This window comes from Thunnus maccoyii, chromosome 15 (assembly GCF_910596095.1).
Source record: "Thunnus maccoyii chromosome 15, fThuMac1.1, whole genome shotgun sequence".
Lineage (NCBI taxonomy): Eukaryota > Metazoa > Chordata > Actinopteri > Scombriformes > Scombridae > Thunnus > Thunnus maccoyii.
Genome location: NC_056547.1, coordinates 22,837,560 through 22,864,356, shown reverse-complemented (window position 1 = coordinate 22,864,356; position 26,797 = coordinate 22,837,560). Strand labels below are relative to the sequence as shown.

At 41.0% G+C, this 26,797-nt stretch overlaps 3 protein-coding genes across 3 annotated transcripts; 2 read left to right on the top strand and 1 right to left on the bottom strand.

Moving 5' to 3' along the window:
* Nucleotides 1-1,535: 1,535 nt before the first annotated feature.
* Nucleotides 1,536-6,558, top strand: sync (syncoilin, intermediate filament protein). The gene is made up of 6 exons (XM_042435957.1): nucleotides 1,536-1,784; nucleotides 2,960-4,506; nucleotides 4,595-4,809; nucleotides 5,086-5,293; nucleotides 5,438-5,562; nucleotides 5,634-6,558. Exons 2-6 carry the CDS (start codon nucleotides 3,025-3,027, stop codon nucleotides 5,680-5,682), a joined length of 2,079 nt encoding a protein of 692 aa, XP_042291891.1. The 5' UTR covers nucleotides 1,536-1,784; nucleotides 2,960-3,024; the 3' UTR covers nucleotides 5,683-6,558.
* Nucleotides 6,257-12,918, bottom strand: rbbp4 (retinoblastoma binding protein 4). Its single transcript, XM_042435958.1, has 12 exons — nucleotides 12,769-12,918; nucleotides 12,085-12,235; nucleotides 11,820-11,965; nucleotides 11,068-11,241; nucleotides 10,770-10,885; nucleotides 10,406-10,566; nucleotides 10,112-10,238; nucleotides 9,307-9,384; nucleotides 9,058-9,134; nucleotides 8,878-8,935; nucleotides 8,653-8,763; nucleotides 6,257-7,762 (listed from the first exon to the last, which is right to left on the bottom strand). Exons 1-12 carry the CDS (start codon nucleotides 12,782-12,784, stop codon nucleotides 7,700-7,702), a joined length of 1,278 nt encoding a protein of 425 aa, XP_042291892.1. The 5' UTR covers nucleotides 12,785-12,918; the 3' UTR covers nucleotides 6,257-7,699.
* Nucleotides 12,919-14,699: 1,781 nt separating this feature from the next.
* Nucleotides 14,700-26,696, top strand: tert (telomerase reverse transcriptase). Its single transcript, XM_042435516.1, has 17 exons — nucleotides 14,700-15,283; nucleotides 15,793-17,101; nucleotides 17,185-17,374; nucleotides 17,455-17,608; nucleotides 17,747-17,914; nucleotides 18,107-18,268; nucleotides 18,357-18,455; nucleotides 18,563-18,648; nucleotides 18,795-18,911; nucleotides 19,059-19,130; nucleotides 19,541-19,729; nucleotides 20,068-20,194; nucleotides 22,777-22,838; nucleotides 23,280-23,404; nucleotides 23,546-23,683; nucleotides 25,809-25,973; nucleotides 26,115-26,696. The coding sequence occupies exons 1-16, from the start codon at nucleotides 15,068-15,070 to the stop codon at nucleotides 25,910-25,912; spliced, it is 3,318 nt and encodes a 1,105-aa protein (XP_042291450.1). The 5' UTR covers nucleotides 14,700-15,067; the 3' UTR covers nucleotides 25,913-25,973; nucleotides 26,115-26,696.
* The last annotated feature ends 101 nt before the right edge of the window (nucleotides 26,697-26,797 follow it).

Sequence of the window (26,797 nt, the reverse complement as noted above, 5' to 3'; positions counted from 1 at the left end):
AAATTTAAAAAAATAAAATATTTAGTCTTTGCGGCTCATGCTTGTAACTGACCACTCCAAAATACAGTATCTGTCCTTCACAGTGTTTCACCATTATCAGTCTCCCTCTTTCTCCCTGAAGCCATTTCCCTGTCTTCTTCATCTGCAACACCTTTTCATTTCTTCTTCAGCTCCGTTTCATCCTGTCTGCCCTCTCCTCAGACTACAGAAGACTACCACCTGTCCACTGGTCTATTGTCGGGGTCAGAAGTTTAGGGGAAAACCAATCCTCCCATGGGAAGTGGCCAGAAAAGTGCAGGGAGCTATTTAAAGACTTCTCGATAATGAGGAGGCATGGGTGGAATCCTGGAGCCATGTTCTCTTTCATCATAACACACACACACACACCATAAACCTCCAACACCCATCCACCTCTCACCGGCCATAATGGATGCTCTCTGCTGTAGCTCATCCAGTCACACTGGTACCACAGTAGGGTTGGGAACTGAAAACCAGCTCCAAATGAGAACCAAATCCAAAATTCCAAGAACCGGGTACACGTAAAAAATTTGAATTCCGGTTCTCCTCATCAGTTCCTAAACGTGATAACCCTTTATTATTGTAAACAAAGGCTTTATGTCTACAAGGACATGACTATCTGCCAGGGCCTTTCTACATCATGCATCAATGCAACAGTGTGTCAATTTGTTTAGATACAAGCATGCATGGCTAATGTCACGACAATAGTGAACGATGGATGACCGTAAACACTCACTCAAGTGTGGCTTCACTTTACTGAAGAAAATGACAAGGCAAAGTACACGTGGGATGCTAATTAGCTGTAAGTCAGGTTGCACATCCAATTTGACTAAACCTTTAAGGCAGCACAGCGTTGATCTAAAAGAATGTTCAGAGTTTGATGACTTGCGGTCTCCTGGCCCAAATGTGTCAATAGCCAGTGCTGGCACCTCGCTAGCACTCACACTAATGCAAGTAAATGCTTAAAAGAATAAAGATATTTTTGTTATCTAAACTTTTGACATCTTTTTCTACCATGTTGGAATTGAAATTGGGAATCGATAAGTACCTGAATTGATAAGCAGAAACGGAATCGATAAAATTCAAACAAGACCTAACCCTATACCACAGAATTAAAACTGTAATAGCTGTCTGTATGTGTGTGCTACAAGGTATACCAGTACAAAATAATTATCATCTTACCAAGATTGAAACAGTCAGTCAGTGACTTATTAAATTTCACTTTACAATACAGATTCGCCTTCAGATTATTCTCAAATATCTTGAAATAAAGTAGATTACTCCTAGTATATCAAGGACATGTCAGTTGACTCAGGAAAATGCAAGTTTTCTGACATTAAAATTGTGAAAAATCATCCAGAGTGGAATATATGTAAGGTCCTATGTGCTTTATAGGTTAACAAATATAAATTTAGAAAAACTGGATATAAACTACACATGGCAGCTTAAAACTTCTTCATTCTGACAAATCCTTTCTCTCTCTTAGGTTGAAATGGCCTGCTGTGGCTCCTCTTTCTCCCAGCCCAGTGTTTATTAATAAACCTAAACAGATTTGAGGTAGTCATGGTCACACATAGCTGTTCACTGACTGAGAGAGGGAGAGGAGGCTGGGTCAACTGTCTTTACCCCCCCCTCCTCTCTCACTTCATCTACAAACACTGCTCCCGCTCATTCTACTTTGTCGTTTGAACCACAACTCCTTTCTAACGGATTCATCCTGTGGATACCGCACATGAGCAGAGGAAACAGGCATAACCCGCTGAGAAGTAAGTTCAATTATATTTGATGTTAACATATGATGGTATATGTTTATCATGCGGGTCACATTTGAAAGGATACCCCTGAAGAAAATCCAAACTTTCAAATAACTACCTCTGTGAAGTGTGTGGAACTATTTTAGCAATAAAAAAACTACAGGCATGTCAGATGAGGCCTAAAAGTTCCTAATTTTGTTTAATGAATGAATTATCAGTTGAAGAAGTTTGTGTTTAGAATGGATATCAAAAATAGGTCAGTGCTGTCTCTGGGTGGCAGAGGGAATGTGCCTTGTGCCTACGCCTGCCCTGCAGCAAGACAGCTGGTCACTGTTATGTTGTCCCCAGGGCTTTGGTCAGCCATGCATAGCACAACACTGTCCAGGGCATCGGGGATACTTACATGAAAAAAAGACAGACAGAGCCAAGGAAAAAAATTTGTTGCTGGCTTCTTAAAATCTTAACACTGATCAGCATTTCTGTTATTTGATCCAGTTTGAAACAAACACTAGAACTGCATCTTGAATTTTGTATATTTTGGCTAGGAAACAGCAGCTATCAAATGAATGTCACACCTGTCTAGCATGCCCTTTCTACATTACAAATCTGTTTGATGACACTATTGGGTCAATTTGATTAATTTACAATTAGGGGAGTCTCTGGCCAGTCTTGGCAAATACTTCAAAGGGTGAAATTACAGCTACAGTGCATTATTCGCCAGGGAAAAGTGCGAATACCCATCCATCGGCACACTGACATGTTATGATAATCTGCCCACTAATGTAATCTGTGTTCATTCTGCAGTTAGTGTGTGTTTACATTAGTTGTGTTGCGTTGTTCATAGGAATGCATGAGTAGTGTTGTTTGAGCTTGTTTAGGCTTGTCTGAGCATTGCCAAGCAGTCAGTTGGTCCACTGGGCATCTAGCCTTCAGGGACAGCTGTCATTGGCATAACCTCTGCTACACCACCCTCTTGCCCTGCTCTACATATCCACGTGTGCTAATGACATCAACATAGCTTACACAGAAGTCTGGCCAAAATATTAACCCAACACTTATGTTGACAGGTCATCACTGCAAACCAGACCTAGTATTTGTGACATGCAACATGACTGCCAACAATTACAGACATCACGTTTAATATGCATCAGCTAGGTTGTCTAACAGATTCATCTTTTTTTTTCAAGGGATGTGATTTGGCTCTAAAAGAGACAAGTACATCAAAAGTGACCCCAAGAATTAGGGTAAACCAATGGAGGACATGGATGACAGCGTTTCATCCACTGGGTTTCAGCCTCTCTTCATCCAAGAAGAAGATGGGGATCCGGATAGAGCCCTAATGGAACAAAAAGTGGAGAGCAACACGGTCCAATCCGGACATACCTTTGCAGGAACACAGCTGAATCAATCAGCTTTAATTAAGCCATACTTACAGGAGATGGATGACTTACTGAAGAGCTGCGAGGAGCTTACTGGCATTCCCTTTGGCTCTCACTTCTCAGCAAGTTACAGTGAAACAAGCCTGAGTGAATCAACTCAGAGTAAAGAGGAAGTTAAGATGGAGAGCTTTAGAGAAACAAATATATCTCCCCATGCATATCTCTCCACAAGCTACATTGACACACACATGGATAAGGCTGGAGCAGAAGACCAACCAGGACAAGACCAGTCACAGGGACCGGGCTCCATCGCCAACAGGTGTGGAGTTACCAAAGAAGTTTCTCACCAAATAGATATGCCTATCACCTCAGCGGGGAACAAACTAAGTGACACCATGGTGGAGTACGAGGGCCAGTTGTTGGGGATGTTGGCCATGCTGGAGGGCTGTATGGAAGAGGACGGCATGGACTTCGAGCCACAAGACTGGGCTACAGATGCAAGCCAAGAATATGTACACATCAGCAAGAATCCTCATTTTTACAGGGGCACAACATTGGCACCCATGAAACCAGCAAAGACAATGAAGTTGGAAAGCCAGTCAGTTCCAAGCCAATGTTGGGTTGGTCAATGTGTGGCAGAAGACAGAGTTTCCAGGGAAAGCAGAAATCAGGACCAGAAAGTTCTTGACCAGGGAGTGCTCGATCCGCAGTTAAGATTTTCTGTGCCATCTATGCCTTTGGATGGTACAGAAAATGACCCAATGTATTGTGAAGGGATGAAGACAGGATACATGTCTACTAGTGAAGGTACTTACAAAGAAGAAGACATAACTGAGACTGCTGTGATCAACACTGAATTCTCAGCTGAAGAGAGACAAGTGCTAAAGATGGACACCATTGATCTGAGCTCTGGCATGAATGAACTTGGAGAAGTGGGGTCTCAGATGGAGGAGTGCATAGAGGAGGTTCAGCGTTTAGAGAAGAGCAGGAAGGAACTGCTGTCCAAGGTGCTGGAGCTAAGAGGGCATAAAGAACAAGAGGAGGCAGAGGGGAGCAATGAGGAGGAAGAAGAGACAGGGGAGCAAATTGAAAGCAAAGTGGCAGAGCTGATGATCGCACTGAGGAGGGAGGAAGAAGGCAGAAGGGAGGAGAGGAAGAAGGAGATACAGAGCCTCAGGGAGGAGAGGGCAGAGGAGGAGAGGAGGCTGTGGAAGGTGAACCTGGAGAGACAGGGGGTGCTGGAGGAGCTCAGAAAGCTCAAGAGGAGGCTGTTCGCCATGGCCAGGGACTGTGCTCAAAGCCAGGCAACCCTGAACACCCAGCACCGTGAGGTGGAGCTGCTCAAGAGAGAAGAGGTAAGAAACCCTCTAGAAAAATGTTTGTCAGTGAATCACATTTCCAATACCAAGCAAATCTCCATATAAAGACATTCCCATCTTTCAGGAGAAGCTGCGGTCCCTTGTGCTCCAGCTGACAGAGGAGGGCTCCCAGCTCAGGTCAGCCCATCAACAACAGCTGTTAAGCCTGCAAGCAGAGCTTCATGCACAGAGCGCCAACCAGACTTCCAACTCCCAGGAGGAGATGACCCAGTGTAAGAGGCATTCCTGTGGGGACATCCAGCAATACCTACAGGGTGGGCTGAGAGCGCTGGAGGACAGGTGATGTCACTGTCTAGTACTGGTATTCACACTTAACACATTTAATGGCTGATTACATGCATCTTTTACAGCAAACACACATTGCAATTTCAGCCATAAACAACAAATCCAGTAATTCCTGCTAGGGCGAAAGTCAAGAGCACAAAATGCAAACTAAGAATCGCATTTTGCCAGTGTTGTTTTTCTTTTGATTGTCTGCAGCTGGCTACAGGTCATTTGTTGCTCATATTTCAGTTTTGGCTTGAAACTCAATCTTCCTATGGTTCTCTTGGACAGGTATGAACCCATTTTGCTGGCGTTGCTGAAGAGGAGAGAGGCAACAGCTGGAGCACTAGTGAAAGCCAAAGAGCAGGCCCAGGAGCTGAGGGCCCAGCTGGGACCCCTGAGGGAAGAGATCCAAAAGCTGAAGCTCCAGAGGGCTTGTTTAGAGGAGAAACTCAAGCTAATTCACATACACAGAAGAGAGGATGTGGGGCAGTATAAGGTAAGCAAGATGACATGGAGAGGAATATGCAATATGGGGAAGATGGAAAGGAGAACAAAAAAGTTTAACAATCCTTCAACTGTACATTGGTAAAAGGCAGGAACATTTGATGCTAAATGGACTTAAGCTTTACCACTCTTACAGGAGACGGTGTACTGTCTGGAGGAGAGCAGCAGAGGGCTGAAGACCGAGTTAACAATTCAGAAGAGAAAAACCAAGGAGATAGAGGAGCTGAGAGACAGCCTTACCAAGCAACTCCTCCTTTACAGGTGAGATTTGATGATTTATTCTGTATCATAAATTTATAAAAACAGCTCTAATTAAAGTATTCTTTCTACAGGGCTGCCATTGAGGATCATAACAAGTGTTACCACAAGGAGAAAACATGATTTTATGATCTTCCTGACTTTAAAAGAAAAACTGAGTTCTGCGATGTGTCAATGTTTTTTTTAATTTGCAACAGTGAACTCAAAATGTTCAATGAATGCACTTTACACAAATCAATAGACATGCCAATGTTAAAAAAAAATTAAAATCAATAATTTTTCTTAGGAACAGTCTATAATCATAAACTAGACTATAGCTTGTAGAAAAGGTTATGTTATAAATAAAGGCTTGTGTTAACTGTAATGTGAGTGCTGCTGATGAGTTCATGTCTGCTAAGGAACAGAGAGGGGTTGATGTACTTATAAGGGCAATGTGGCAGAAGAACTAAACAATACGACAGAGAGTAATAGAGTGAGATTTAGCTCATGGGACTGGAGAGCACAAAGACGTTAGACCAGACATAAAAATGTCTGAGCAAAAGTGTGATGAGTCATAACGGACTCATTCACTAAAAGGATTATTGAAGGTTGTTTAAAATTATTCCTAAACTTAGCAAGACGCTGACCCTACTTATAAAATATGTACACAACACATTCATAGAGAAATACTGACAATAGATAACGTGAACCAAAAAAATTGATTGAACACATTTTATTAAGAATGCACTCACTGTACAATTGCAAAATACTGAACATAGAAAAAGTTCAACCACTAACCTATATCACAACAACAACATTTAACTCATTAATGAATGACTATGGTGAGGGGGAAGTGAAAATGGACATTTTAAACACAGATCCACTCTGAAATTTTATTTTCATTCAGAAACAGCTGGTGTGAAAATCAAGGTCCAGAACAATTAGGTGGTGACCTGACTTAAGCAATGAAAATATGAGAATTGTTTGGGACTATAAACTAGCATGGGAAAAAAAACTCATTATCAAATTGTCTCTATACTATGCATCATGTCAAAAAGCTGGGCTGCATCTTACTTCTAAATGTGTTATTCTTTGTATTGTGTGAAGGGTTTAATGTGTTTATACTGTTTAACAGGAACTTACTGTGCGTTAGCACTTTTTCTGGGTTGTCAATATGATCACCACCTGACAGGGGTGTAACGGTACGTGTATTTGTCCCAAACCGTTCTGTACTGGATTTTCGGTTCGCTATGTGACTTTCCTCAGCTTGGTTCGCTCCGTGTCCCAAACAATTACTGTCAAAAAAAGTTCAATAATCCACTTACTCCAATGTGTGGAACAATAATTCTAGAGTGCGAGTTCCACCCAGAATGTTTTGGCAGCGCACCACTTAGCTGTAGCAGCCTTATTTTCCCTCCCACACACAATTCGAAACGACCCGCCCTACTCTGCCACTGATTGGCTAGTACTCGATGCCTTTGTTGGTTGGGTTTAGGCATGAAGTAGTAGGTAGGTAGATGAGATAGTTAGGGTTAGAATCAGAGTGAGAGCCAATCAGAAACAGAGTTGGGGCAGGTCTTTGCAAAATATGAATAGGGGGGAAAAAAAGAATGCGCTGTAGCATGCTCATGGATGTATGCCAGCCAGCTTAGCTATAGTCAGAATGACAAATGAGAGACCCATAACCGACCGAGTGCAACACTACTATTAAAATGTACCGAACCATGACCCCAAAGACAAGGTACATAACGAACTGTGAATTTTGTGTACCATTACACCCCTACCACCTGAGGTTCTACATAAGTTTATTATTGAAAAAGCTTTGACTAAAACATTTGCATCAAGTGTACAAGGGAGAGCCAATTTGATTACAAAAATACATATTTTACTGTATACGTAGTACGAAAAACATGGGTAAAATGTAATAAATTACTCAAAGGAAAGTTCTTAACTCCCTCTTAACATTGAGTATTTTAAACAGGACCAGAGCGTTACATGATTATGCTCTGCTTTCTGGTATTTACGGTGATTTGTGGCGTACAGTGTCCCACCAATAAAGTAGAGCAGGATGGACAGAAGTAGCTGCATAAAACTACTGAGGTGGCTCTTTTGCAGTTTTTGATGAGGTTGTAGATTAACACACACAGAGCAGGCAGACGTGTTACACTGTGGCCTCAGGGTCTGTCGAACCCTCAGGATCTTCATCATTGTAGATGTTCTCAGCCTAAAAAGAACCAATGTGTGAGTCACATAGTCACATACTGAGACATATTTAAAAGTGAGTGGTGTTTTTGATTCAAGGATTTACAAGATGAACTGTGATGATGTCAGAGAGCCAGATTTTACCAAAACGAACACTGCTACATAACCAACTGCCAGCTTTTCTGACATATATTACAGTGCAGTGTCACAGGAAATACAGTAGTGTTAGTAATATAAAAAAAGTATTACACAGTGAATAAAGTTAACTCACAACTGGGTTAGTACACTTACTATTCTCATCATTTCTCTCTTCTGCATCCTCACTTTGCTCTGACTGAAACACTCCAAATGTTATGTCAAAATCAGGTTTGACTGAGATTTTTAAATCGTAGTCAGTAATTGAAATGTCAGGAAATGTCCCATGACATGTTTCTCTACAAATTTATCGTTGCCTGATCCACATTCTAGTTTTTCATAAGAGCAATGGGATCCTTGGAGCTGAATCACCTGCTGTCTGTAACCTTAACCTGTTGCTGTTAAACAACTAATTATCTTGTATATTGTTTCACTGTTTCCACCGTGATGAACGTCCTGTGAGGTTGAAACCGGTCCGTGTTTTAGCAATTTGTCTGACTAAATAAAGACTTTTAATACAACTTGTCCCCTTGCTCTGCCCAAGAGTGCCTCAAGAATGTTTCCTTTCACTTATGAGTTTTTTCATTTTCAAGAAGACCTTATGGTTTCCTGAACTTATTGCTTGTGAGACTGAGTAAGCACTTGGCCTCCATATTTTTCTTTGTATCTTATATTTTCTGTTTGAGGGAAATGATTCCCTTTAAGACAATATACTACAACAAGGGAATCATGTGTCCACAGCTAATATTTCTTATTAAGTGGTGTAAATTCTCTCACCATTTGCCAGACTTGCATGATGTTGTCTTCAGACACCGAGCAGATGACCCAGGGCTCGTTGGGGTTCCAAGAGAAATCAGAGATCTTGGCTGTGTGGCCTCCGTGGATGAACTAGTGTAAAAGAAGAAAAGCCACCATTTTCACTACTATAATACAAGATTATCATGGTCACCGGTTACATACAAACTGAACTTCAAAAGTTAAGCAGTCATCCATAAGACTCACCAGAAGCTCAGGCGGGCCATCCTCTGTATCTTCTGGAGACTGCTCTTCTCCGATTTTACTACAAAAAGAGACAGAAGAGTTAAACCATATGCCAAACAACATGTCAGCATAACTAATTTGTATTGTTGTATGTTTATTTTAATCTAAGGTGTACCTGCTTTTTTTTTTTTTTTTTTTTACCTGAGGTCCCAAACATTGAGGCGACGGTCTGTTCCACTGGATGCCAGTATGGTCTCATTATGAGGTGACCACTGAACCTGGAACAGCCAGTGAGAGAAGACAGATTACACAATTACAGTTTATTATTGCATTATTGTAATTTAATTTGGTTTATTGTCTTCCAGTTGATTGTACAGGATTAAACAAATTATATTCCACTATTCTCTCTTAGAAAAAAAAGAAAAAAGTCAAGTGTAATAAAAATCTCACCTGGAAGATCTCATCCTTGTGTGACTCGAAGGAATGCAGCTTCAATTTCAAGTTCCTCAAGTCCCAAAGAGCCACAGTCTGTAAGCAGGAGAGAAATATTACACATAGCTGCCAGATTTCTTCATCTCTGAGATATAAAACAGTAACAATATTAGCACTATTCAGTTTGTGGAAGACAATGTTTCCCATACACTGATTTGTTTGTGGCAGTCTGCCACAATATCAACACTGACCACCACATATTGATGTTCTGTTTTTTTTACTATTTAAAGTGGGTAAAATCATATTTCATTGTAGAGCTGCATGCAGTGCACTGAGTCGCTCAGCCCCTCCTTGCCCGCGCTCTCCCTCCCTCTCACAAACACATTGACAATGGACCTGTCTGTGAATAGCCCCTCCTCTCTGTGCACACTCTGAATCAAAACATGATCATGCGCGGGAGGAAGAATTGTTGTTGCCTTTTCCCTGCAGAGAAGACGGCTGTCCGAATTCCTGAATTCAAAACTGATGCATTCAATTAACTCTGATAAGTTTGTCTATCTCTGTTTTTAACAAAATGCTGTCTATCTCGGAGAGCCAACACTTCAAATAAGTTATTAGCAAGCAGAGTACACTGTACATACTGTAGCTGCATGCTATTTGTAGTGGAGCACCTTATATATGGCATTATTTAATGATTAGTTTACAATTTAATTCTGTGGGAAACACTGGGAGAGTTAAAAAATGCATTAGACACTGAAGAGTCAAACACCATGTTCTAAAGGAAACTAAGCACTAACAATAAACGCGGGGAATGTTGCAATACCTTGTCTGCTGAGCCAGTGGCAAGGATGAACTCGCTGTAAGGATTAAATGACAGACAGTTGACCTCGGCTGTGTGGGCGTCTACTGCATGGCTGGGTTTGGAAGTGTTGTTTGAACGAGTGTCCCAACTGAGGTGAAAAAAGCAAAATGACAATCAGTCATTTACAAAATTTGAACGATGACAGATATAGGTCAACTGTGCAAGAGTACAATCTACATAGAACAATAAATCAAGACTTTTCAGATGTAACATTTCACCTGCATATAACATCTGACTTATTATCAAGCCTCTTACATCATGAGATTCTGGTCATCTGCCACAGATCCAAAGAGTGACTCGTGGAGCAAATGCCAGGAGACATCTTCCACCACAGCAGTGTGACCGGTGAAGATCGTCTTCGCATCTACTATCTTCCCCTCCTTTGGCACTGCACTGATGTCCCACAGGCAGATTGTCTACAGATAGAGGAAAGATAAAGATTTTGGGAAAAAAAACATCTATATTCTAAATTACGTAACTGAAAATGCCTTAATTTAATTAAATGTAACACAAGCTCATAGTTAGGAATGTGCAGTACTAAATAAATAAATTGTAGGCTCATTGAAACTCTTAATATATGGGAAAAAATTTTAAGAATTAAATTTCAGCTGTCTCTTACATGGTCATCTGAAGCACTAAGCAGGGAGCCAGACTGATTCGGATTCCAGGAGAGACCATAACCTTCTTTCTGATGTCCTCTGAGACGCAGATCAGGGTGACACTCTCCAGACGGATCTGTGGATAATAAAATAAGCGCACACTGTCTATTTATTTTCACAGTATAAATAAAAAGTAGATACACAGTAATGAGAGTGTTAGACAAAAAACTTTTCATTAGGTCTACAGTGGGTATCAAGATAAGCTACTGTCAAGAGAAGTATTCCACAAAGGTGCACCTACAGCAGTGCTTTGTGTACCTGGCTTTGAGGGGTGCTTGGTGTAGTCAAACACCAGCACATCTGAGGTGGGGGTCTTGGTGGCAATGATGCAGGGGTTCTGAGGCATATACCGGGCACGGTTCACCTCTCCTTCATGGTTAATCTTGATTTCTATCTCAATCTTTCCTGTCACAGAGCCAAAGCCTCCAAACTCTGCAGGGGAAAACAACAAAATGCGTGTGTAGTTTACAGATGCATTATGGAGGCAATACATACCTTTTTGGCTTACAGCAACTGATTTTGAAAAAAAAGGTACAATTCACCCAAGAACACCAGAGTGCGACATCCAGTCATCACTCGTAGGGAATGGGAAACAGGTTCAAGTCCAACAATAAAGCTGATTTAAACCGATTGAAATAGCAGCTCTATTTTGTTTATAGATGCTGCAATTAAAAACAAGTAACACAAAAGGAAACTTTGTTACACACAGCAATTAGAAGCATTTGAAAGCGTGTTGAGGAACCTGCTGCTTGATTTACAGTGCTTTCTAATAACCGAAACTGACATTTTTTCACAAAGTGGCCTGTAATCTACTTAATCATAGAATAATTATTCTTAAAGATTGGCCTTCAGCAGGTTAAGACAAGATTATCAATGTGCATGTAAACATCTTATTTAAAAACATGGTCGTGGTCAATCCAGCAGCACAATATAGAGATTCTACTAACATGGTAAGTCTGGCTCCCTGAATATGCACACTTATTTAGCATGTGATTGTACAAGTATCCAACCTCCTTTTTCGCTGTCATAATGTGAGGCGTCAAGCTGGGCATCATCATTGGGCAGCTGGACACTGGCAATGACCAGGTGATTCTGCTCATCAGATGTGTGAGTGCCCAAAACCAGCCGGTGCACACTGTAATCCTTCCCCTCTGGCCTAGTAAGCAACACAATAAATTAATTTTAACATTTATGTCATGAACACTTATTGAAAAACATGTTGGTGTGCATACATGTGTGAATTACAACTGGACCAAATGACGAAACGGTGTGTACCTGGAGACATCAGGCAGCCACTGAGCAGTGAGGCTGGGCCACTCTAAGGCGTGGGTCATAACCAAGTCATAAAGGAAAGGAGTGTTTTTCTTCCAGATCTTGTACTCCTCATTTATCACCCTCTCCTCCACCGCATCATCAAATGCACCAACTGAGAGAAAGAAAGAGTGGGATATTAAAGGACAGCTGGGATGTTCCACAACAGTTTCAATTCCATTTAAATCGCTTTAAATACTTGCAAGATATCAGAGTGCCACGGCATTAACGACGCAACACGAACAGTTGTTTGAAATTGTCCTTGCATACAGTACATGTTCTTAAATTAACGTCCGGGCTGACTACTGTACAGCGCGTAGCAGTGTCTGTGTGCGCTTTGATAAACATCACATATAGCTAATTAACGTTATGCTCTCGCTAACGTTAGCATGCTTTATACCGTAACGGCCTCACTAGCTTTCTACAATGTACCGTGGATAAAGTCAACTGGTCTTTAAAATGTGCGAAAACACGAATTGCAACCTGCAACTAAGACTGTTGCTGCGTACACAATGAAAATGTATCCGGGTTTTGTTATGAATGATAAAGGTTAGCTCGTGCAGCTACGGTAGTTAGCTGCTACTAAACCTAGCCGTCAAACAGCAGCGTTTGTTTTGTCGCAGACAACAATAAAAGCGTTCACGTTACCTTCCTTATCTGCCATTGCAGGTATTTCAAACAGCCGACAGACCAGAGATCTGGTGCCCTGTCTCAGGTCCTATTCTCGGCGTGTACTAGCAGACCGGCTGTGTCGTTTAAAGAACGGACTGACCAACGCTAACGATGCTAGCAGCTAACAACCGAGTATGCATTCGCGCGCTCCGTACAAGCGAGGGGGGTTTCCGTCCACCAATCAGAAGGCAGCAGCTGTGCGCGTCAAGACCAGCAGAGGGCAGCATGGCAGCAGGAGGCCGTAAAGCTGCCATCAGGTACCTACAAATCAGTCAGAGGGAAAAAAATATATATATATACAGTCAATAGTGGAAACCTGCAGCAGTTGTTTTCACTAAAAGCTTCCTATTCCTCTCATCACGTTATTTGATATAATAGTTTATTTTTACTGCATTCATTTTTTAGGTGACTGATGCTCGAATTAATCCTTGAGTGTTTTGTTTTTTTTAAAGATGCGTCTGAAATATTTGTTGGTTCATTTAAAAACGTCCTAAAATCAACTAGGTTCAATTTACTTACAATCACAGAACTTACAACAAAGTCATTTTACTTTCAACAGAAAATCTAAGAAAAAGTTCAGAAAGATACAATTATAGTTTTCACTTAAAATGCATTCCAGCCACAGAAAACATATCTCATCCAGTGGTTGAAGCCACTGAGTGGTGAAATACCACTGAGTGGTGAAATACCACTCAGTAATACAGTAAGTTTTTTGTTTTTTATTTTTATTTTTTTTATTTTATTTTATTGAAGATGATTCATTTACAAACATCAAGGAATAGAAACCGCAACAACATAATTTTACAACATAATGAATAAAAATTAATAAAAATTTAAAAAACAAATTGATGATAATAAGTCTGCACTCTTCCATGGTTGCTCTATAGGTCATCAAATATTTTCAGTTCTTCATAAGTGCAGAGAGTCTGCACGTTTTGTTTTCATTAAATAATACAGTAAGTATGTCTATACAAGTTTTCTTCCCTGTCTCACCTGCAGGTGGTTCAAAATGCATCTGCAAGACTCCTCACTGGTATCATGAAGAGAGACTACATCATCCCTGGCATCCCCTCACTGGTTACAGTGAAATACAGAGTTGATTTTAAGATTATTTTTAGATAAGATAAAATAATTGTTTTTAAAGCAATGCATGGTTGGCACCAGCCTACATATCTGATCTCCTCAGTCAATATTCTACATCCCAAACCCTCACATTGCCTGATCAGTTACTCTTCCACGTTCTCAGTCAAAATCCAAAAGTTTTTTACATTTCTGCCCCCAGATTGTGGAACACTTTGCCCTTCACTGTCAGATCTCTCCCATTTATCACCACCCTTTAATCCCAGCTAAAGACCCACCTTTAAACAATTTGCTGTGGGTCCCCTTAAAGGACAGGTTCGCAATTTTTCAGTTCTGTCTTAAAACAACAGTCAGGTGTCCAAATGAACACTGAACAAGGTTTTCCTCACTGTAACCATTCCTCCTGGCTGTTAAAAGATCCCCTTCAAATGTGCTTTCAATGGAAGTGATGGGGGCCAAAATCCACAGTGTGTCCACACAGACATTTTGTGTGTCAAAAATGCATTTAAAATTTTATCTGAAGCTTATATGAGGCTTCAGCAGTCTGAGTTAGTCATATCAATTGCACATCTGCCACATTTACAGTCTTTTTAGCATTAAATCCCCTCTCTGTGTTTCCCTGTTGAGCTGCTGTGGACGTATAGTAACAAAAAGAGGGACTTTGGGACTAAAAAGACTGTAACGTTGAAAGATATCTACTTGATTTGACTAATTTGGAAAATCTATTTAAAAGTTTATCTGAAGCTTCATATTAGCTTCAGATAAACGTTTAAATGCATTTTTGGATAGAAGAAGGACTGAGGATTTTGGCCCCCATCACTTACATTTTAAGTGCATTATGAAGGGATTTTCTAATGACCACTATGAACAGGAGGAATGATTATTTCTAAAATGCTTTTTAGAAACGGGCCCTAGAGGTTTGTAAGCCTACTGCACACTTTTTTGCACATGAAACTGTCAATGCGCACATCTAATTATGATAAAGGACAACACGTTATTTCTTATTCGCTATTGGTCAACTGCGAAATCACTGGTGCAGTAAGAAGGTTTCTGATTGGCCACCAGCCCTAAGCTGCTCTTTCATTGGTAATCGCTGACGCGGGCTCTTAAAACTGTACCTACAGTCAACATTAGCTAGCTAACCACCGCACAGTGCACTGTCTACTATGTCTTGAGTAATAATACAGCAGTCAGCATGTCTACAGCTGATACGTCCCGAGTGCTGGACATCCTCCGTTCACTGTATCGGCACATACAGACACTGGAGGAGTTTGCGGACAGCATCGTGTTCAGAGAGGGACAGAAAGCAATTCTTATTCAACAGTCAGACACAAACCGCTTCAAATCCTTCGTCCGGGGCGTTTTTGTTTGCTGTGACAAAGAGCTACAGCAAGTGCCAAGCTGTAACCAGGTAACTTACCTAAGGTTATATTAAAATGTTTGGGTTAATGTTATATCCTTTACTTTACTTTCAACTTTGCTTATTATGTGCCAAGGCGGGATATTTTGGTTACAGCTGAACAGTAAACTGTCCTCAAAGATGTCAGTATCTGTAAATGAACCATAGAGCCTATGAAATGAAAAGTAATCGTCACTAGAAATGGATATACCGTATTACAAGTAATGAATGAATAGGAATCATAAGGGCTCAATTTAGGTCAGCTGATGCGTTGTGAATCTTCTAACTGAGCTTCACAGGAAGAATTTTATAAGTCTTAAGTCATGATACTGTGTATTATGGATGCACATACCTAAAGACAGCCCCACTAAGCTGTCAGGTGTATTATAGACTGTACTTGATGTTTTCTTAATGCAAAAATGAATGAACATGTCAGGAATTTATTTGAAACACTCAAAAGAGAGATGCTTACTTTGTATGTTAATGTATCTGTGATATACTGTATTTTATGCTTTTCACAGATCTGCACTTTGCCTGAACTGCTGGCCTTTGTTCTTAATAGTCTGAAAAGAAAGAGAAAAAGAAACGTCTTGGCACACGGCTACAATCTTTTGTCCCTGGCTCAGGAGGAGCGGGATGCAGACCATTTCAAATTCCAAGGAGATGTAACTCAAAGTGCCGCCTACATCCATGGCAGTGATCTGTGGAAGAAAGTCACAATACGTCTTGGCACAGACATCACACGGTACCTGTTGGAGAGCTGTTCCGTGTTTGTCACAGTTCCTCCTTCATGTGTTTTCCAGGTGTGCGGCATTCCTGTCTATGATAGGGTGTCCATGACTGCTGCCTCCTCTGGGTTTTATCTCCAGTCTCGATACAGGACACATAATAATTCTCAGCTTGGAAGGTATCGAGGTGTAGTGACCCTGAAAAGGAAACGGAACGCTGGGAATCCTACCATTAGCAAGAAGAGGAAAAGAAGGGATGATAGAGTGCAGCGGGGTAAAAGGAAGAGAGAAACTGATCAGAAGAATGAGGAAGAGGTTATGCTTTGTTCTAGAAAGAGGAGACGGGTAGGACAGCATGAACCCACACAGGAAACCCAACAGCTTTGCTATGAACCAGCAGAAGAAGGGCAGCCCATGTTGGTGGAAAGAACAGAATCTCTAAAGCCTCTGGAAAATAGCAGTAAAGGTTCTAAACAGCCTGTTGAAACAACCACAGTTCCCTTGGAGGGAGGACCCAGTTGGAGATCAGGCATTTTCCCCCCTTTGCCTCCCTCACAATGTTTTATCCGCACACTGGGACTCCTGTATGGGGGCAGGGGCATGCGTGGCTTCCTTCTCAACAGGAAGAAGAAGAGTGCTGAGGGACCTAGAAGACTACAAGGGCAAGATCTGGTAAGAATAGTTTTCTTTGAGGGACTGGCATATCTCAACGGGCTTGAGAGAAAGCCGAAGAAACTCCCCCAGCGCTTTTTTAACATGGTTCCCCTGTTTAGTCAGCTGCTGCGTCAACACAGGAGATGTCCCTACAGCAAAATACTGCAGAGGATGTGCCCACTGGTGGAGGAGAGAGATGGAGGACAGGTGGAAATAAGCTCCCTTTTGCCCCAACACTGTGCACCTCACCGGGTCTACCTGTTTGTTAGGGAGTGCCTCTCCTCTGTGATCCCACTGGAGCTGTGGGGCTCTGTCCACAACCGACTTAATTTCTTTGCCAGGGTCAGGGGCTTCTTGCGTAGCAGCAAGTTTGAGAGGCTCTCTCTGGCTGAGCTGATGTGGAAGATGAAGGTGAATGACTGTGACTGGTTGAAGATCAGTAAGACAGGTGAGATTATTGCTGTTGGGAAACTTTTGTTTTTGTCCTCCAGCTGTTTTTGGGTTACTTAACTAAACCACTCTCGTCTGCAGGCCGGTTCCCACCCAGTGAGCTTGCATATCGGACACGGGTCCTGGGTCAACTCCTGGCTTGGCTTCTGGACGGTTATGTTGTAGGCCTGGTCCGAGCCTGTTTCTATGTCACTGAGAGTGTGGGACAGAAGAACGCCCTCAAGTTCTACAGACAGGAAGTCTGGGCCAAACTGCTGGAATTAGCCTTCAGGTACACACATGCACAATAGCTCATTTTCATAGTCATGGGATAAAAGCTCACAAAATGAAAACCATTTTTTTGTGATTTAGAGGTCACCTCTCTAAGGGCCAGATGGAGGAGTTGACTCCAGCTCAGGTGGCGTCCCTCCCCAAAACCACTGTCATCTCCCGCCTTCGCTTCATTCCAAAGACGGATGGCATGAGGCCTATCACACGAGTCGTTGGAGCAGATGCCAAAACGAGGGTACATTGTGATAACGATGTGACATTTCTTCCTAACATCCCTGTCCATGAGTTGTCAAAAGCTGTTATTGCATGGCGTGCTGGAGGTGTCTGGAGTGTGGTGTGCAAATTGTTTGGGACATTTTTTCTTCCCCTGCAGCTCTACGGAGGGCATGTCCGGGACCTGCTGGATATGCTGCGGGCCTGTGTGCGATCCACTCCATCCCTCCTGGGCTCCACAGTGTGGGGGATGACCGATATCCACAAGGTGTTGTCTTCTCTGGCGCCGACCCAGAAGGACAAGCCACAACCCCTCTACTTTGTTAAGGTTGGTATTTGACCTTATGCTTAATTGTCTTGGCAAAGTCTGAGTATTTTACATAAGGACTGTGACTAATATTGCTTCAAAAAGCATTATACTGTAGTTTTAGGTTACTAAAAACTGTAGAAATAGGTTTAATTAATAGATTTCCACCTTGATTTATTTCTTTATTTTTTGTGTCCTTTCTCTGTGTTTAAGGTGGACGTGAGTGGAGCCTATGAGAGTCTGCCTCATGAAAAACTCATCGAGGTGATTGGCCATGCACTGTCACCTGTCCAGGATGAGCTCTTTACCATACGCCGCTATGCCAAGATCTGGGCAGATTCCCACGAAGGCCTTAGAAAGTCCTTTGTTAGACAGGTACCACCATATACACACACATATGCCCACATATATATATACACAATATTTGACACAGTTGGAACGATTCTGATTTTTGTTAATACAGGCAGATTTCCTGGAAGATAACATGGGCTCCACTAACATGAAAGGGTTTGTGATGTCACTGCAGAAAAGGGGAGTTCATCACGCCATACTGGTAGAGCAGGTGAGATTGACATCCTCAGATATTTCTTTTAAATAAGGACATATTTTACCTGCATATAGATGTTCAACACACTTGAGCAGCATCTCCATTACTTTTCTTCCTTCTAGTATTTCTGCTCAGATCTTCACGGCAGAGAGGCATTGCAGTTCTTCACCCAAATGCTAACTGGCAGTGTTGTTCAGTTCGGGAAGAAGTAAGCATTGCCTCTGTTTTTAGCTGACAAATTAAATAGAGCTATGCACCATGGAAATGTGCACAAACTCTACTCAATTTGTCCTTTTGCAGTTACAATTTGACCATTTGACAATTTGACTTGATTTTTGGCTCTCTGTGTCGCAGAACATATCGTCAGTGTCGAGGGATTCCTCAGGGATCGGTTGTGTCCAGTCTGCTCTGCTGTCTCTGCTACGGTCACATGGAGAATGTCCTGTTCAAAGACATTACTGAAAACAAAGGGTACAGCAGGACCTCCCTGTATTTCAGTCACTATCTACCTCTATAGATGTAGTAACACACCAACAGCAGCAGAGAGCAGTCTTTCTGTATTGTAGCTCTTTTCTGTTAACTCTATGTGTTGATTCCCTCTCTGTCTCCTCCTCCTAGATGTTTGATGAGACTGGTGGATGACTTCCTTCTGATCACCCCAGACCTACACGAAGCACAAAGCTTTCTCAAGTATGACTCACCACCGTTCATGTGACACCTTGGCTCTTGACCTGTACTAGTGAGAATACTTTGGGAATATTTATTTTTGACATTTACCAATACACTATTTTAAATATTATGTATTTTGACAAATGATCTATTTCCTTTTTAGCTGCAATATGTTGCATCTTGTATCTGTTGGTATGGCAAACAACACATTATCAAACAAATATAGACGTTATGTACAATGTTTTTAGCTCCAACTGATGAAGAAATATTTCTTCTAAAAGTAGTGGTGAATATCTGTATTAGCAAATCCAAATAGGGCGACATATTTTATTTTTTTTTATATGGAAAAAGGTTGAGAGACAGATTTAACATAACATGATGCTGAATGTTTAATTTAGCAATTGATAATGGCACATGCACATTGTGTGTAGGATCTTGCTGGCTGGGGTGCCACAGTATGGTTTGGTGGTCAACCCACAGAAGGTGGTGATCAACTTTCAAGCGTCAGGAGGAATGGACTCTTGTCCTGGTATTCGCATGCTGCCACCTCACTGCCTCTTCCCCTGGTGTGGCTTGCTGCTGGACACACACTCACTGGATGTGTACAAAGATTATTCCAGGTGAAGCTTCCTGTCAGCTGTAATTATTATACTGTAGACTTATTGCCTCAACTGCATTTCTGCCGTGAGAAGTTATTGGACTTTTAGGTGTCTTTATGGTTTCTTGTAAGCTGAGTGAAACCCCTCATGTACTTTGTACGTACTCATAAACACTCTTACAGACAACTCCCAGTCTAGCGTCGTCTTGCATAAAACACAGTAAACATTATAACTACAGTAAATCTTCACTTGCAATATTTTGTCATTGTAAATTCTCTTATGGTTTTTAATTTAATTTTTTTTTTTTTTTTTTTTTACATTTTCTTTTTGATTTACTTCCTACTTTCCATTTCTTACAGCTATGCAGGCCTGTCTCTGCGCTACAGCCTTACTTTGGGCTCTTTCCACTCACCTGGACAGCAAATGAGGAGGAAACTAATGGCTATCCTCAGACTCAAGTGCCATGCCCTGTTCTTGGACCTTAAGGTCAGGCAAATTATGATTATAACGGTTTTTTTCTAAATCTTGTGAATGTCCACCATTACTTCCAAGGAAAAAATATAGAAATATGCCACAGGAAGCCAGAGCATGGTTAACAGAAAGCTAATGAGGAAAATCCAAAAACACCCTGTAAAAAAACTGTTTCAAACTCAGATGGTAATTTGGCTAGTTTGTCATCATGTATGGACAAAAGATACCATAACTGGTCAAAATTGTGACATTTTAGGATTTTTAGCCCTGCTGAAATATCTCAATAACTGTTGGATGGATTTCCATAAAATTTGTGTGCAGACAGTCATGGTCACCAGATGATTCATTCCAATAACATTTGTGATCTCCTGACTTTCTGGCACCATCATGAGGTTGACAATTGGGTTTTTTGAGTGAAATGTCTCAACAGCTATTGGATTGATTGTCTGTACCAAATTTCATGGCATTCAGCGCGTCCTCAGGATGAAGTGTAATCACTTTGTTGAACCCCAAAATTTCGCAAACCAGTGTTGTCCAATATTTTGGTTTATGGCCAAAACCCTGCAAAACTAATGGCGTTCCCATCAGGCTCTGCTGCACTTTGTGTTCAGTGCTAATTAGCAAATGTTAGCATGCTAACATGCCGAACTCAAATGGTGAACATGGTAAACATACAGTGCTGCTTGAAAGTTTGTGAACCCTTTAGAATTTGCTCTGTTTCTGCATAAATATGACCTAAAACATGATCAGATTTCCATGTAAGTCCTAAAACTAGATAAAGAGACATCAATTAAACAAATGAGACACAAACCTTACACTTTGTCGCTTATTTATTGAGGATAATGATCCGATGTTACATATTTCTGCGTGGCAAAGTGTGTGAACCCTCTAGAATTATCAATTAATTTGTAGGGGAAATTAGTGTTGGGTGTTTCAATCAATGGGAAGACAATCAAGTGTGAGTCTGGGAGGCCCTGCCTTATTAAAAGAAGAGAAATTTGGGTCTTCACTATCAAAGTCTGAGCTTCACAACACAGGTTTGTGGAAGTGTGTCATGGCTCGAACAAAGGAGATTTCTGAGGACCTTAGAAGAAGAGTTCCCAATACTTACCAGGCTGGAAAGGGTGACAAAACCATTTCTAAAGAGTTTGGACTCTACCAGTCAACTGTCAGGCAGATCGTGTACAAATTAAAGACATTCAACACCATTGTTACCCTCCCCAGGAGTGGTTGAACAACACACACAACATCACTCCAAGAGCAGGTGTGTAATATTCCAGGAGGCCACAAGGGACCCCAGGGTAACGTCTAGCAAACTAAAGGCCTCTCTTGCAGTGGCTTCTGTCAATGCTCATGAGTCCACCATTAAGAGAACATTGAACATCAATGGTGTGCATGGCAGAGTTGCAAGGAAAAAAAGCCACCTCTCCAAAAAGCCTACGGTTTCCTCAAGACCACATGGATAAGCCAGAAGGCTGTTGGAAAAATGTTCTGTGGATGGATGAGACCAAAATCAAACTTTTCCACTTGAATGAGAAACATCATGTTTGGTGATAAGCAAATACCTCATTCCAGCTTAAGAACCTTAACCCATCTGTGAAACATGTTGGTGGCATTATCATGGTTTGGGCTGCTTTGCTGCCTCTGGACCAGGTTGGCTTACAATCACTGATGGAGCTATGAGTTCTGAATTGTACCAGCACATTCTATAGGAAAATGTCTAGGTATCTGTCTGTGAACTGAACAGAAAGTGGGTCATGCAGTAAGACGACAACCCTAAACTCATAAGTCGCTCTACCGAAGAAAGGTTAGAGCAGAGGAAAGTTAATGTTTTGGAGCGGCCAAGTCAAAGTCCTGACCTTTATCCCATAGAAATGCTGTGGAAGGACCTGAAGCGTGCAGTTATGAAAAGAAGCCCACTAACATCCCTGAGTTCAGACTGTTCTGTATGGAGGAATGGGCTAAAATTCCTTCAAGCCAATGTGCAGGGCTGATAAAGAGTTACCAGAAACATTTAGTTAAAGTCCTTGCTGCAAAAGGGGGTCACACTAGTTACGAAAGCAAGGGTTCACATACTCTTGCCTCACACAAATACATAAGATTGTAATCGATAATTTTCCTTAATAAATAAATGAATAAGCACAGTAGTTGTGACCCAGTTACGGGGCTGCCTCCTTCGAAGGACACACCCTATAAAGGTATAATCTGCAGAGGACTGAATGTTATTGTGCTGAACCTGCACTTCCTCTAAGAAGAGATAGTCAGGTGGCCTTCATATACATGTAAAGTGAAAAACATTATAGGTTACTATGTTACTATAGTTACCCTCAAACAGCTGCAAAGGGGTAAATACCAGTTCCATGATAAGAGTATGTGTGTCATGTTGTTTCACTGCAACACATAATGGCAATATAGCAGAAAATAATATAGCAGACTGATTGTAAATATCAATAAATATTACGGGACAAACTGAAATATGCCAAGGAGCAGACAGTTTGCCTCAATAACCATTCTTAAAGATTTTTGCATTTGATTGATCCTATATATTTTGTGCACATCCACTTTTGTGGTCAATATAATGATGAATTCTTCTTCAGACCAATTCTCTTGAGGCAGTCTACAAGAACATCTACAAGCTGGTGCTGCTCCATGCATACAGGTAAAGATAGTGACCTTATAATTTACTCGTTATCATTTTTCTCCAAACTTAAAGTGCATTTTTTCATGTAATATGCACTGATACCACAGTCTATTAGTTTGTATTACTTATTCAGATTAAGTAAGTTATTTGGGAATTTTGAATATATGTTTATTTTTTAGCATTACCCACCTGAATGATTGAAATATGGCAGTGGTAAAAGAACGTCACTCACTGTTTACTTTCACTCTTGCATGTGCTCACTGGCCATGACTTAATAATAAATGGACCTGCACACAGATAATATTGCTATTAAAATAAGTCTAGCGGTGATTGTCAATCAATACCGGCACTGAACTGAGAACTAATTGCACCATCTTTTATCTCAAAATGTAAATATCTCAATGGGCTCAGTGTCTATGTTCTCTTTTGTGCCCTTTTGATTTTTGTTTTTCTCTTTAGATTCCATGTGTGCGCCCAGAGTTTGCCCTTTGGTCAGACCGTTGCTAAGAACCCTGTCTACTTCCTGCAGATGATATGGGACATGGCTGAGTATGCCAATGAGCTCATCAGGCTCAGCAACAAAGGCAACATTTCCCCTTCATACATCTGTAAAAAAAAATGTGAACAATATAAAGTTCAAAAGTAATTTTCAATATTTTATGTCTTCTCTCGTCCTCTTTCTCCCTCGTGTTTTCTCTCCTTGCACCTCTGCCTTTTATCTCCAGGACTGATGTTAGGCTCTAAGGCCCAGACAGGCATTGTACAGTATGAAGCAGTGGAGCTGCTTTTCTGTCTTTCCTTTCTGCTGGTATTGTCACAACACCGTTCTCACTATAAGGATCTGCTCCCGCACCTGCACAAACGTATGTACTCACACAAACACAAACACACACACGCGCATACACAAAAATATCACACAGAAAGTATCCTTTGGCAGCACAAGATGACTAGCCACATTACATTACATTGTAAAGAACTTTAATACAAAGTCAAGAGGATGTGATATGTAGCACAACAAGCTAGCAACGCACTGTAAATGGAACAGTGTTTCCGCACATGCTCAGTGGCGTCTGCCTTACATGGAACTACTTTCTGGAGGGTGAAAACATGATCACTGTTATTAGTCTTTGGGGTCGTTTCTAAACAAACTAATGTGCCCATACTCTTCAGGGAGAAGGACCATGTCACCCAATGCAGCAGTGTTGCTCACTGATGTGTTTTTAATAGTTTTTGAACAACAATGGAGGTCTACGGCACAGAGGAATAGGCTTTGGATACACACACACCATTTGTAAGTAGGATCAATTCATTGTTGGTTTGGCTTTGCACATGAGGTTTGTTGACTACCACATTGGAAGCTAACCAATAAGAACAGAGTGGGCTCATTGGGAGGGGGCCTTAAAGGGACAGGAGCTAAAACGGCCTGTTTCAGACAGAGGCTGAACTGACGGACTGAGTAAAGGGTCAGTATAAGATGAATAAGAAGATTTTTGAACTGTAAATCATGCAAAGATATTCCAATAGAGCCCCAGATTAAAAACATAGACCTGGAAATGTGCATAATGTGGCCCCATGGAAGCAAGATTGAAATTGGAGCCAATAAAACCCGATAGCTGAACACCAAAACCAATTTCTCAAATATTTTGCTCAAAAATGAAAACTGGCCTAAAGTTGTTAATGTTCCTGGCATCTTGAGAGTTATTCCTGAGAGGAGACTGTACCAAAGCATTTTTGAAGGTCACTGGAAAAGAGCCAGTCTACGGGTAGAAGTTGATAATATGCGGCAGTTATGGGGTCAAGTGCACAAGTAGAAGACCTAAGAAAAGAGACTACTCCACAGCAAATCAGCATCAACTACACTGAAACAGGAAAAGCTGCTGTTTGGGGGAGGGATAGATTTGACTTCAACATGACCACTGTTGTGTTCTGACAGTATATCCGAGCTGATGTTTGTTATTTTATATCTGAACAGAAAGGCTGGAAAGGCATTTCATTTAGATAGTGATAAAAGGTCAGAGTCTATTAACCGGGCAAGGATTCAGTAGGTATTCAACTGTTGAAAATAAACCAAACCTTGAGGATTACCCTTGTTATTAGAGATCAAATCTGAAAAATAGCATCGCAAATTAGACCCCACAGTTTTTTTTCCCATTAGAATGATGATGTACTGTATTTTGGTTTTGCTCAATTGACGTTCAGCCTTTTTGCAATTTTTAAGGGAAGTTGTGTATGTGTTTTTCCATGGGGCTTTTTGTTTGTCTTTGACTTTGGGGGCAACTGAACTGCAGTGATGGTACTTTGTGTAAAAGCTATTGTCGTGGAAAGAGTAAAGAGTAGAGAGTAGATGTAAAAATGTGTAGCAAACTGAAAGAGGCAAAACTCATACATATATACATGGTAAAGGTGTGTTCTGTGTGCAAGAGTCTGTGCCAACTATAGCCATCAAAATTGCCTTACATTTGCAACGTGAGGTGATCTGAGCAGGTGGAACACAAGTGCAATTTCGTGCCAAAATGAGTCACAAAAATTGCACTGCTCCTCCCACCTTGGTGCAAGCAGGTTCCATTTGGAGCCAGGAAATTACCAAACAGGCACAGATGCAAAAAATAAACCACCACCTGAGGAAAATTACATAAGGAATAAGTGTGTTGGCTCTACTGTGCGCTGTGCGCCTGCAGGAAATTTAGCCTCCTTCAAACCATAAATGTACAATATGAAAACATCAGCACTGCAATTTACCATGAAGGCCAATCCTGTTGAATGTGGACTTTGTGAGAAGTTCACCCAACCCAACAAACCTAGATACTTAGATTAAAAATTAAATCTTAAGTTTTCCAACAACAGGATCCTAAAAGTACACAAGGCAAGTTTATTGCCACCTTAAATCAGTTTTTACAGTAGTTGGAAAAAGTTCAGGTGGATAGATTTACTGCTTACCAGCAAAGAGTAAAAACTTTTTCCGCTCTCGTGTTATCATCCTCCTGACAGGGAAGCGCAGTCTGGAGCGGTGTCTGGGGGATTTGAGGCTGGCCAGGGTCAGACAGGCCACTAACCCCAGGACCCCTGTAGACTTCTTGGCCATTCAGACCTAAACTACCAGTTTGACCCAGTTTAGGCTTCCATCACAACCAAGAAACCCCCAGCAGCTGAACGGTATGGATAAGTATTTAGTCCAGCTTCTCTGATATGTTAATGTTGTGATACTGAAAATATTAACCCATATCTGTCAAACTAAGTTGTACCATGAAGAACGATTTTTTTAAATTTTATTTTTTAATCTTGTCTCATCTTCAGGTTTCGAGGGAGTGAGACGAGCAGTGTGTTGAAACAGTGATTTGTATTTATCTGATCCTTAATGTGTCAGAGCAATCGTAAGTTATCTATCCTTAAGTGTTTGGAAAGCAGGTTGCAGAGACAGAGAAAAACAGTCCTTGGTCATACGATATAAAACACTCAAGTGGTGAATCTTTGTCATAAACACAACCTATCACCAGATCAATAAAGATGAATGATTCCAAATCATCCAGCTTTATTAGACCTCATTTCAACATATAGCTGTTTGTCTCTCTGGACTTTGATTTACACTTGTTAGTAATTTTCCAGGAATAAGGCATGTTGTCACTTCGTAAATAGTTTATGTGTAAATAAGTTCAAGTCAAGATGATTTGCCTTTAGGTTTGATGTGCTTTCAGTTCTTTGTATTACTTAAAATCTTTTAGAAAGCTCTTAGAAATCAGAGTTCTTCCTATGAACAGTAGGAAGCTTAAGATATCATGCAATGATGTTTTGTGACATTTAAAGCGACTGTTCAGACTACACTTATATTCAAATGTAGGGTTTTATAAATGCTGAATTAAAAGACACTGTGTTTCAGTATGATGTGTTAGATTTGTGTTACTTCTGTATTTACATCATGTGCACTACACAAACATGTACTGAGGAAAGCAAGGATTTAACATCTTACTGTTAAATAAATT